The following is a 13729-nucleotide window of genomic DNA, read 5'->3' as shown; positions in this document are numbered from 1 at the left end:
CATGCAGTACTATTATTTACCACAAGATGTCATAGAGCTGGGTTCTTTATTGCACAGGTTCTCAAACTTGGTCCTCAGGACCCCAAACAGTGCATGTTTTCCAGGTCTCCTGACAGAATCACAAGTAAAATAATTAGCTTCACCTGTGGATCTTTTAAAATGTGTCAGCGAGTAATGATTACCCCTTTGCACCTGCTAGGTGACCTGGAAAACGTGACCTATGGGCGGTCCCGAGGACAGAGTTTGAGAACCACTGGGCTATTGAAACTGTGAAAAAAACTTTGTGTAAAACTAATAAATAAAATGGACATAAGCTGGTGACATATACACTAACTAATGATAACTTTACAACCTTAAACTCATATTAATTCAGCTGTGTTCATTTGAAATTAAAATATTTATATTACAGTTACAATTATATTTTTATTAATAGATAACACTGTACTCAATATAGTTGATTTAGAAAATGTCATACTCGCACCACACCACTAGACTTAATTATACATAAATATTTTACTACACTCTATTTTGTGTGCAGAGCGACAATACATCATACACACAACACTGACTTAGGTAAGTGCATAAGGCCTCGGGACCCTTTTAGCTCAATGTCCTTTACTTATCAGGACACTGAGTAGGCATAGAAAATGTGTTATATGTATAAATGACACTACACATATTGTGATACTGTACAACATTATATTGTAGATGCGGCACGTGGATGAGCCAGGGGCAAAAATAACACTAGAATTAGGTAGGTAACACAATACTTTATTATATTGTATTTTGATCTGGACACTTTCATGTTTTTGGAGGGCCCAGTTTCCCTTAAGATTCCATTTTATTCCATGCTGAAATGATTCCAAATTGAAGGAAGGGGAAGCGGCACACTCTACTGGTCTCCCTGTTACGGTGTGACCAACCCAGCCTAGCATAGTCTGTTACTTTTGTTGTGGGTTAGGAAGGTGGACCCTACGCTCTTTGGGCCCGATTCAGAGTTGTACGCTAATGCCGCCACCATTGCTCTGTATGTGTACATAGCTGCTAAGTGGAAATATTCAAATGTCACAGACATCGGGAGATGTATTGAGCCACTCACTCGGCTTTGCAAATCCAAGCATCTGCGTACAAAGACGCAGCATCGGTGGCGGATCAATCGATTATCGCAGTTCTGAGTGAGCCTATGGTCACGCAGAATGGGCATTGGAACTGAGACACCGGAGCCATATTGCGTACGGTCACAGACACAGGGTGTGACACACCTGCGTTCTTTGCCACCGCTCTCATTTCCTCCCCCAAATGCTCCCTGTCTGTCAATCACACTGCACATAAAAAGTCACCGCGAGCGACTACGGTAATGTATCTTGACGCATGCACATTGCAACTTAAGACGCATGCGCAGATTGCCAATAATTGCTGGACTGCTAAAAACATTGGCATAGCGTGCATCTCAGAATCAGGCCCATTGTTCCTCTCATTGTAACTGCCTCAGACATTTTACTGTACACCAAAGGGTGATGTTCAGCTGGACACAAAAGGGCGATCCTCACACTCAGGGCACAATCAGTGTCTAATTTGATCTCAGCATTGGCATCAAACCATTGATGAAATAGAGAGTCAAACACTCTTGGATAAATTCAAGTATTATTGGGGCCTGGTTGCAACAGGTTGCTGTGATTGACCTACACTCAATATTAGTAAATGAGCCATAAATCATATCCGGATAGATGATCAACAATGTAATAGGTCAATAGGTCAACACCAGAGGTTTGACAGGCAATATGTCGACAGGTAGAAAAGATCAACAGGTAGAAAAGGTCGACTGACAAAAGGTGGACAGCACAGAAAGACGACAGGTTCACATGGTCGACATCATTCTGACTTTTTTAAAGGTTTTTCAAAATTTTTAGGTTTGAGATAGGGTTAGGGTTAGGCACTTGGGGGAGGATTAGGGTTAGATTGCTGGAGGGGATGGTTAAGCACTAGGGGGAGGGTTTGGACAGGGGCGGGCTAGTTCCAGCTGGGCCGGTTTCCTTTGTGGCCGGCGGCCACCCAGCCCACCCCGCACCATTCAATCACTATCCCCCTCCGGCTCTCCCCTGTCGTGCTGCCGCAAACAGCTCCAATAGGGCAGCTGAACAGCGCAGCAGCACGGCAGCCACTCAGTCTGAACGCCCCACCCCACCTACCACGTGATCTCTTCCTGGACCCCAGCAGTCCCGCTGCCGCGATCGGAGCATAGATCAGATCAGGCAGCTGCACTGTACACACTGTGCAGCTTCTGCGCAAGTGCAGAAGCCAGTGTGAGGGACTGGGTTAAAAAAATATGGCCGACGGGGGAGCTGCTGCGCATGCCCAGCTGCAGCAGCTCCTCCCATAAGCCTTTGCGGAGCCCGGGGCTGTCAGTCAATACTGACGACCCCACCTCCAGCCCCTCCGCGGCCCGTCTCCAGCCTGTTACACAGGGATACATGCAGTAGACACAGCTGCTAAACAACAACAGCCGGCCAGGAGGCGGTGGCGGCGGTGCTGGCAAATAATTGAAAATATTCATTATAATAAAGTAAGTCTACGATATTCTAGATTATTTATATGAGATATACATATCTATATATATATAAAGAAAAATGGTAACGGCGCTTAGTCTGTATTCAGTCAGATTAATGTCTTAATAATCCTTGACAGATGCACTCCCCAAATCTCAAGGGTGGCTGCTTCTTCTCCCAAAGACTGTTGTTCCGACAGCATATAATATAATCCTATAAAATAAAGAGTGGAGAAGAGAGCGCCTCCTAGTGCAGTATTGTATAATGAATTTTAACCACCACCAGGTGCAATCACCTCTATGTGGATGGGGGTGTACCTTGAAAAGTGGAAACACCACTTTTTAACAACACGAATGACCTTATTAGCCAGCAATCTCAGGATCCTATGAACAGCCCGATATCATAACTGACAGATACTTTAGGGCGGTGATTCTCAAACTTGGTCCTCAGCACCCCACAAAGGTCACGTTTCCAAGTCACCCAGCAGGAGCACCTGTGTCTTGATAAAAGAGCAACACTCTGAAACATTGACAACTCACTGTGCAGTTGAAGTGTCTGCTTTTTTGTATGGCTATAGATAGCCGGAGTGCCGTCCTGTTCCTTTTTGTGTCTTTACTACTATTTGGGAAAGGCACCTGGCAACGCTGTGGACTATATTGTGGAGTGCCGAGCATACATAATTTATATATATATAGATATATATATATATAAGTATACATATCTATATATATATAGGTATATATATATATATATACTGTATATAAACATATAGATATAACTATATTTAGATTGATATATCTATATATATAGATATATCTATATATAGATAGTTATATATATGAAAAGTAATATATATCATATGACTATATGTGACATATGAATATATCTGATATATATTTTCATATATACTTGTATATAAATATGTATATTTAATTATATATATAATTATATATATAGAAGACTGCGATACCCGGCACTCGGGTCCCCTTAGGGCATATTTGCTCCGGTGCCTTCACTGGAGAGCAAAAGCTACCATATACACATACTTGCTTCTGAGAAGAGAGCATCCTGCCCTCTCACCAGACTCTGCCCCTCAAAAGACCCCACCCCTCAACAGACACCGCCCTCATTGGGGCTGCGCCCAGAAATTCCCGGGCTGGTTTTCAGACCCAATCCGCCCCTGGGTTAGGGTCAGACTAGGGTTAGGTTTAGGGCTAAATCATTTTTTTTTAAAATGTGTTAACCATTTTTGTTGACCATCTGTGTGTCAACCATTTAAAACGGTCAACCTTCTGCACTGTTGTCCTTTGGTCAGTTAACTTTTTGTACATGTTGACATTTTGTATCTGTTGACCTATTGCATGTCAGCCATCTGGTGTCAACCCATTGACTGTCGACCTTTACATTGTCTATCTTTTGTACCACACCCAAAGCATTCATAATTTAAAGTGTGCCATGTGTAAATGATTAGCAAATCTCTAAATAGGTTCCAAAATATAAAGAATATAGAAGATGTAATCAGATTCCATGTGACTATGCTGCAGGCCAAAGCTTTGCATTTCTCTCCCTTTCAGGATGCAAGGCATTTCACCCCAGCAAATTTATTAGATATTGAGCATTTCCTTTAAAATAATTACAGTATCTTGTAGGACTTTGCTGAATTACATCCAGTTATTTGAAAGAGCTTTCTGAAAACAGCTGCAGTGCTTGTTCAATTTCCAATAATAACACAAAGCCGCAAGCCTGGCAATCTCTAGTTCTACAATAATTTGGCAAACACCGGAATCTTGATGAATAATTTATTTTTCCGTTTAACTTTCTGCTTCAGAGACCTAAAAATCCTGATGTATAAAAGTTGTACGCCTCCCCACGTGTTCTAAAGGATGAGCCGTTGTTTTATGTCTAGCCATGATTCCTCTGTGATTAGCTTTGATTTTTAAAGTGAACCCAACAAGCTGGGTGAATTAATTTTGTTCCTTTTGTATTTCTTTCTGTTAATATTTTATGGGCTTGATTCATTATGGATCGCAACTGCGATTACGCATGCAGACGGGCGATTGTTGCGTTCTGCGCATCCATCACAGTGCGTGTGCGTGAAGGTCTCAATGCGATTGCGGACACTACGCAGACCCATTGCAGAGTGATTGACAGCAAGTGAGCATTTGGGGATGGTGACAGGGGGTGGTCGGCGAAACGCAGGCGTGTTAGTGCATTTGAACGCCGTTACAGAGGCGTGCATAAATTAGTCACTCTGATGGTATACGCAGCTCGAGCTCTCACTGCGTACGACGAGGTTAGCAATTCCCGAGTAAGGTCAGACCTTGTGCAATTGTGCATGAGGCTATGATGGTACTCGATGTTACCGATGGTTTCGCTATTTTGCTAAGTATTACGGATATGAGTAAGGGGATGTGGGCGTCCATATGTTGGGCTGCGATGGCATTGTGATTGCAAACATTAGCATATTTTTGCTGTGGGTCAGCGTGCGTAATCGCAGCTTTGATTGCAGTTGTGATCCATAATGAATGTTTTGTTTTATTTTGGCTAAGAGATTGCTCCAGCCCTATGCATGTTTTAATGCAGATTGGCAGGATGCAGTCATTAGATCGACAATAACAATGTTGACATTCATAATATCGACACCACAATATTGACAGTTATGATGTCGTCATTGTTAAAATGTCAACATGTGAAATTCTGGCTTTGTCAGGATGTTGATATCAGGGTTAGGCTGCGGGACAGGAGGCTTAGACACTAGGAATAGGTTAGGGTTAAGCTATGGGGGGTTAGGATTTGGCACCAGAGGGAGGGTTAGGGGCAGGGATTAGGGTTAGTAATAGAGCCAGTGTACTCATTGGAACGCCACTCCGTCATATGATTCCTCCAGAACTGACAGCTGAAGCCGCTGCAGCTGATGGGAGCAGGTAAATGACTGCTGGTTCACCAGGGACGATATGTCAATGTTCTGTGTCATGTTGACATTTAATCAGAGTCTACATAATGAATGTCGACACCGGCAAAGTCGACATTATGACCATGTCGACAGTATGAATGTCGACATATAATACCACACCCCAGATTGGCTAGTGGTCATTTCTAACCTTGCTCACTTATAGATTACGTTGATACACAAGTATTTCTGGAGAATGGAAAAGGCTGTGCACCCAACCATGCACTTGCCTGTTACAGCAATAACCATGGAGATAATAAGATCCTTAGAACTGCTTTGTGATCTCTTCACTGATAGTAAGCCACCATAGAGCACTACATGCCCACAGGTACTCAGATTACCCTAGGTATTCATCTCCAAGTAGCAGGGATTTATTATCTCCAGTATTGTGGAGAAGGTGTAGTTGACTGAGCACAGTTGGATGCAGACAGGCAAGGTGGTTATTGGGTAGTTACAGGGACGCTTCAGGGACTTGATACAGGCTATATGGGTATGGTGATATGGGTGCCAACAGTGATTAAGAGCAAGTACAGAAAACAATCCGAGGTCAGGGCAAACAGCGGGTAAGCCAAGGTCCAGTAAACAAGGCAAGGTCTGGGCAAGTAGAGGGCAAAGATGGGTCCAGTAAACAATGCAGTCATGAGCCAGCAGTGGCCATGCAAAGTCAGTAAAAATCCAGAGATCAGGGCAGGAGACAAAAGCAAAATCTAAAGAAAGTGCCTGGTCACAAGAAGGAAAGCTCACAGGAACACAGGATCAGCACACTGGAGGGGAGATGTGGTACACCGTGATATCCGCCAAATAAAAACTTGCCAAAGAATCGCAACCTTCATCCCCGCCCCCTAGCCTCTATGCCAGATCATTTTCTTTAATATAATATTGATTTCACTGGTGTCTATTTGGAAGCTCATTGATTCCTAGAAGGTGTTTCTTAAAACTTCACTGTCAAAGCTGAATTATAGATACCTTACTGTGTATGCTTGTCATTCCTTGTTTGAGAAAGCTACTATTATTTTACAGAAACATTTTATGAGCACTTTTTTTTCAATGTCAATAATTGACTATTACTTAGTGGCAAACAAAGTAATGCATATGTTTAACATGGATCTTTATTATGTTCAGCCTGGGCAGATACTGTACCATGAAATGCATGCAATCTGAGCAATCTCCGACCAGTGTGGCACCCTTTCTATTCTTGCACAGTTCTGGGGAATTTACAGGCTTTTAAATCTGACAATTTGTACATTTGACATTAAAATAAATCAGGACAGTGACTTGGATCCAGTTGAGATTAATTCTGGTGGATTTCTGGCAACTTTGAGCGGTATCCAATTGTTCAGGCGCTAATCGACTCCTGCGACCGTCGAAAAACGGGGATTTTTCACCGATTATCCCGGATTTTTGCCAATGTTTTTTTTCACCCTATCCTATTATTTTGGTCAAAATAACAGGATACTTCTCATGAAAACACATAGGTCTGCGAGCTTTTCGCTGCACCTTTGTGTTTCGCAGCAGTTGTATTGGATTCTTTTTCGGGACACATCAGGTCCCGGAAAAAAAAACCCGATAAGTGCCGGCGTCAGGCCGACTTCGGGGCTAATTGGATAGCCCCGGGTGAGGTAATTAGCTGTGGTAATTTACCGCGGCTAATTGGATACCCCCCTTTGTCTCTAATCGCATTCTATTACATTCAGTGACTTGAAACTCGCTAGATGAAGGTAACATACCTGGTGGTGTTTTGGAGCCAGCCTTTGCTGTTAGACCTCGAGCTTGAATAATTTCCACTTCAAGTTGTCCATTTCTGTCCAGTAGCCCAACTTCAACATCCCCTAAGAAATATAAAAAAATATATGTACAGCATAACACCACATATATTACCTATTCTAAATGGTTTAAAATACAACAGCAGCAACTGCGATTAGCTCAGGTTTTTCAAAAATGTCATTCTGCATTCACTTATCCATCATGCGTTTGACCTCTGTTTCGTATTCTTTTTCAAGTGGATTTTTTACCTGTTTTTAAGCCAGCAAACCAACATAAATAGATTTAAAGGCTACATCCAAGGTCAAATTCATAGGTCATTTTGGACTCCAAGCTCTGCCCCCAGCTTATAGTAATTAGTATAGTTAGATATTTTATAGTTGCGCTAATACTAAAGGCACAGCAAATGGCAATCCATGCAAAATTGGTTAGCAGCAAGTAGTAATGGGTCTTGTGGCTATTAGTGCTTCCCAAAAGCTTTTAAGTACAGGAATTTTTTTTTATATATTGATTACTGTACATCTCCACCAACTAGCAGAACCGTGAGGATTCCAAGTCCAGTTCTAGGGTAAATCTGCCAGTGATTAAAACGGTTATTCCTCCTGGAAAGGTGCCTCTCTGTAGAAGTGCTAATGGAAGGTGCCCTTCACAGACCAAGTAACGCCCCTATAAATGCATCTCTCTAACCTTTATCCTATTTTGCTAATATCACTCTGCAAAATGAAATAATATTTTGCATGGGTCTGCAAAGCTTGGCATACATGTGTACCTAGTCCAGACAAAGATTGTAGTTTGTCACTACAATCTTTAGCAGGTACTGCAAATCTTGACTGGCAAAAAACCCATTGCTGAATGTTATCTGTATTGTAATTGTTTCATTTTTATTTATTATGATTGCTCCAATAACATTTTTTAAATTAAATCAATGAATAAATACATCACTCAGTGCAATGTAACAAGAGAGCTGATAGATAGCTGCCATTAGAAAAATGAAAGCTGCATTATGTTGAGGGTACAGTATCAGCCTTAGATGAATAGATATTTGTTCCAGCAATTGTGAGCTTCCTTGGAATGAAATCTTTAAATATAGTCTTGTCGACTTACATCGCAAAGCACTATTAACTTTTGCCTGCTGATTTAAGCACTTAACTTGCACGGTCACAAAGAATGTGACTGCACGCAACTGGATTTTTGTTGACACGGTTACATCACATGGGACCGTGCCATCCCACTGCATCCCCCGGCTTTTACTAAGGAAATCTGTTCTGTACATGTGCAGAAAGGATTTCCTCTGGGATTTAAAATAAATACAATTACACCAGACATGGAGGCAGAGGGGGCACAAAAACATGGACCTATTGCACCGGAGGGTGGTGGGGGTTATACAACTGAGGATCTATTACGACTAATGGGTGGGAGTAATGTTAATGGCCTATAACCATTGAGGGATGGGAGGTAATTTTACAATGGGGTCTATGGTATTTGAGACATCCCCTAGGCATATTTTGTTTTATAAAATATTTTAATTCATTTATATGTTTTTAACTTAAAGTAAAAAAATATATATTTTTGCTAGCCATATGCTTAAAAAAAGCCAGTTAAGTTGTAAAAGGATTAAGTTTGAAGGCTATTAGTAAAAGAATAATATTCTCATCCTCTGTTAGCTAGTAACTATTTTGTTATATATTTTAGTATTAACTCAAGAGCATTGTCTTGCATACCCGTCTTAAGACGCACCATCTACACAGCAAAGAATCATGGGAAAGGTACAGTAGATTGGGAACAAATGATGTTAAGACATCAACATTCTAGAAGTATATATCTGTGCAATAACAACAACAGGCCATGAAAAACTGATGTTAGTCAAAGTACAGCATTAAACAACATAGCAACTAGATCATCGATTGTCCTTTTTTATTAGAACATCTTAGGTGATGAAAAATACACTTGTGTTTGTGAAGATAAACTGCGGAATGGGTTAGAGGGAAGGAAAGCAATGTTTCAGTGGCCGATATGAGCAATAAATCAGACTCTCTGCTCTGTGTCACTTACCCATTGATGTAGTTGCTAGTGTTTGGCGGCCAACAAATTGAGCTGGACCCATGCCGGAAAGGAAATCACTAAATTGTCCATCAGATGCCAGCATTCCACTGTAGTTTAAGCTGCAGATGAAAATATACTGTTAACGTCAGAAATAAAAGGATTCTATTCACCATGCACATTTTAAGATCAAACTAAAGAGAAGCACTGCGTCACTCCAAAGTCCAGACTTCTACCAATTTAGAACTATTCATTTCATGAAAAGATTTTCTCCTATAATACCAACGTAAGGTGGCGACAGTGCAACGATAGTGCAGCCGACCAGCTGACAGGGATTAGGGGAGGAGTAATGATCTGATAATTGGACCGCTTCCATACAGTATGGAGGCCATATACATACACTGGCTGGCGTCGGATGATTAATGGCCAGTTGGTTCGGGCATTATGATAACCAAACCATATGATCCAGACTGTTATTAAGTCATTTTCAGGCTGTGAATGTATATAGTTCAGCTCCATACAGTATACGATAATTGTATAGAACAGTCATTTTATCAGCTGATCTGAGCAATTATCGTTCAGTGTATGGCCAGCTTTACACTAATCATGACAAGTAGGAAATATTTGCTCTATCTTCATTACATGTGTCTGTGACAATATAGATTTTTTTTTACGCAAGCCAACCAGCCCCCAGAAAGGGATGTAGTCTGGAACCCGCCGGTCTAAATGCCGACCGCCGGCTCCCAGACTGCTTTATCCCGACTAGGGACGAATGACAGGCATCCCGATCGAGCAGATGCTGGGCGCCGCAGCGGACAGTCGCGGGGGGGGAGGGTTAGGTTTAGGGCTCCAGGGGGGACTTAGGGTTAGGCAACCCCCTGGGAGGTTAGGGTTTTGCTAGGGGGAGGGAGGGTTAGGGTTAGGCACCCCCAAGGGAGGTTAGGGTTAGGCACCCCCCCAGGGGACTTAGGTTTAGGCAGCGGGGAAGGGTGGGTTAGGTTTAGGCACTTAGTGGGGGGGGTTAGGGTTAGGCACAGAGGGGGTGTTAGGGTTAGGCACCCCAAAGGAGGGTTAGGGTTAGGGGGTTAGGTTAGGTTAGTAAATACTTTCCTTTAGGACGATCAGGATTTCCTCCTTTGTCAGGCAGCCGCTGTTGGGAATTGCGGCCGGCGGTAATACATATCACACCCCCTGGAAATTCACTTCTCTGCAGAAGTGCAAATAGAAGATGCAAAATACGAGCACTTTCTCAGAGTGGTAATGGCTGGGTATCAGTCAACAGCATATGCAACACTGCTGAAATGCACCTCTACAAACTTTTATCAATGTGACTTTGCAAAACGAAATATGATTCATGCATTGGTTTGCAAAATTAAGCTTATCTTGGCAGACAAATCCATGACCTTTGCATAAACCTAGATGCACCTGCACAAATCGCATTGCACAGGGGTGATGAACAAGAGAACACAAAGGAAGAAGGGAGGAGGAGGGAAAGGGAGAGGAGGAGTAGTGCTAACAATATTTAATACATGACATCTCTTATGAGTTTTGTAGCCATGTGATAATGGACATAAAATCCAATCTTACCAGAAGTAATCATTTCAGATAAATTCTAAATGATTGCATGTTGAGGCTTTTGTATGGATGGAAAATGAGTGGAAGTTGTTAAAATCACTAGTGGGAGGACAGTCATCTCTGATCCACTCACTCCTCGTTAGGGTGAAAGTTTTCCATTGGTATCATATTGATTGGCTAGAGCAGTGACAAGCACCCTGGCACAATACAGGGGCTGCATGGTTGGCCCTTTAACCTTCAAAAGGTCCAATCATTACCCATAATCTCAGAAATAAGTTAAAATAGTACATTTAATCAAATAAAAAGATGTCTATTATTAATAACATATCAATAGGCATATTAAACAAGAGTATAACAAACAAATCTGACACATACTTGGCAACTCTCCCAAAAAGTCCGGGACACCTCAAATTTATGGTAGCTCTCCCGGCCTCCCGGCAGAGTTAGCCAGTCTCCCGCTGCCCACCCACTTCCAGAATGAAGTGGGCAGTCGGAAATTGAATTGTATGATACTAGCACAGTCCCCAATATAAAATATAGCGAATCATGGTTTTTAACAGCGGGGCCATAAAGATATGTAGCAACACCCCTGGAGCCCTGGAGAGGTTTTTTTTGAAAGTCGGCAAGTATAATCTGACAGTAAAACAGGAAGGTTGTGACGGGCGTAGATGAAGGCCTGGAGGGCCATATACAGTACATAAAACCCCCCTATCAGAGGGTTTTTTGAAATTCAGTGAGTATAATCTGGCAGATAGGATGTGGTGGCTGCAGCTGAAGGCATGGCGGGACGCATACAGTACAAGCAGCCCTCAAGCCTTATGGGGTATATGCAGACCATTATTGGCCCAAACCAAAGAGAGTAGGGGGCTGATTCTTAGTTGGAAGCAAAGCAAAAAAGTGCAAATTACTTAATTTTGGCAAAAACATGTTGTGCTGCAGTTAGGACCAAATTAGAATTTGTAGAGAGATTTAAATTTGAGAATGGAGTACAAACTTAAATCTAAATTGCAGTGTAAAAATAACCCGGTCCAGCATTTGTGGGCTTCATGCAAAAGTAGCCAGTATGTACCTTGCATGCAAAACAATAAATGTATTTGCACCCCTTGCATTACAATATGGTTTGGCCCAGTTGCAAAGTTACCGGCTTATTTTTCCTCCCAACTCAGAATCAGCCTCCAGGTGTTCAGAGAGCAGGTTGGGGATTTTGTGCAGTTAGTCAATTCTGCCACTTTGTAAGTTAGTAACATAAAATATGAATGCTTGATCTCCCTATCCCAGATATACAGTAATTTGTATATGCAACAGGTTTCACCCATCCATTGGGGATCCGGTCAGAATGTCAACATGAATGTGTCGACATGTTAATTGTTAAATGTCAATGAAGGGAAATGTCTGTTTAAAGTACCCTTTAATCATTATTTTAAAAATAAGCAGAAATACGTTTGCATGCTTGGCTGGAGAAATGTAGGGAGGGAGACCCACGCCCACATCATGATTTAAATACCGCCCAGGAGGCTTGGACACACGCTGTCCTGATTTTAAATGTTGCGAAATATGATAATGAAATATATACAGTATTTATGTTTGTTGGAATGAAGGAATCATAATGCACAAGGAGGCTTAGCATTTACCCTTATGCAGGGCTATTTGTGAAAATTTATTGGTAATGATGTGGACTATGATAAGGTAAAATAACTAGATCACAGCAACTAATGTATTGCACAATTATTATCATTATCCTTAATGCAAGGCCAAGAAATTACTCAGCACTTTAAAATCAGAGGACATTTATTCAGTCACATGAGTCACTGCTCCTGTGGAACTTATGATCTAATTTCTATGACATGCCGACACCGTTTTCTCCAGAAACCAGGTAACATACAAGTATAATTTGGACTGTGGGGCGAAAAATAGCACCTGAAAGAAACCCACACAAACACAAGAAGCACATGCAACCTCCCTGCAAATACTTTATCACTCTGGCTGCAAGGGAACCCAGAGTCCAAGCATTGAGAGGCATTGCTAGCCACTGTGCCACTGTCCCATGTACTGGGCGAATGGGGGGCTGGAGTTGGCAAGGTTTTGCGCAATGTTAAAAGATATAATTAGAAGAATAACAAAATAATATTACAACAAATTGTTGATTTAATATAGTGTGAAAGTTGACACATTCCCCCATGTGTCCTTATTTAGGTAGTACAGACCCAATTTGAGGACTCTGTCATGCTGTCCCATTTGTTGGATACATCTGTGCCGCAAATCAGAAAGTTGGGCGTTATGAACCGTCTATTGCTGCTTTGCATAGCTGAGCATTAGATGCAGAGCAGCGGAGAGTAGTGCAAGCATCTGTCACTTACAATATAAAGGTATTCTGAGGAGAGAGGAAAAGGGTAAGGTGCAGTGTAGCACTTGAGAAATGCAAGGTATGCCACTGAAATGTGGCCTTGCCCCCGTTGTGAGGTGGCCACACCATCATTGTGACTTTACCACATTCCCATTGGTATATGGCCAGGTCCCCTTAGTTCTATACCCCGATTTCTCCAGAGACTCAGAGATGTCTCCAGCTTTAACCTGTTTAAAGGTGTTTACCACATACCCTATAGAACCCTATGGGGAGGACGATTCATTAATCAGAGAAAAACTTTTTTGTACGCTACAAAGTAACACCATTTTTTATCTGCTTGAACAAAAGATACACCGTAGGGCTATGGATCAGAACAGCAGTTATATAGTCATAGGTTGTTCTCTGGCACAGCCATATCATTTACTATCTTAATGAGCAAACACATCAGGCAGCTGCACATGTATCACCGGCATTGACAAGTAAGTGTAGAAGCCAAGTAATCGACAATGAATC

General features: G+C 41.9%; 1 protein-coding gene across 2 annotated transcripts in view; it reads right to left on the bottom strand.

Annotated features, from left to right (window-relative positions):
• The window catches only part of RIMS4 (regulating synaptic membrane exocytosis 4), a 221755-nt gene that overhangs the window by 18903 nt on the left and 189123 nt on the right, over positions 1-13729 (bottom strand). For both annotated transcript variants that reach the window (XM_088442775.1, XM_088442776.1), the window contains 2 exons: positions 9310-9419; positions 7224-7325 (listed from right to left, as the gene is read on the bottom strand). In XM_088442775.1, coding sequence (XP_088298901.1) covers positions 7224-7325; positions 9310-9419 — 212 coding nt within the window. The remainder of the gene's footprint in view (positions 1-7223; positions 7326-9309; positions 9420-13729) is intronic.

Source organism: Taudactylus pleione, unplaced genomic scaffold (genome assembly GCF_031769625.1).
Source record: "Taudactylus pleione unplaced genomic scaffold, aTauple2 ptg000317l, whole genome shotgun sequence".
Taxonomy (NCBI): domain Eukaryota; kingdom Metazoa; phylum Chordata; class Amphibia; order Anura; family Myobatrachidae; genus Taudactylus; species Taudactylus pleione.
This window is presented reverse-complemented; position numbering and strand designations above follow the sequence as displayed.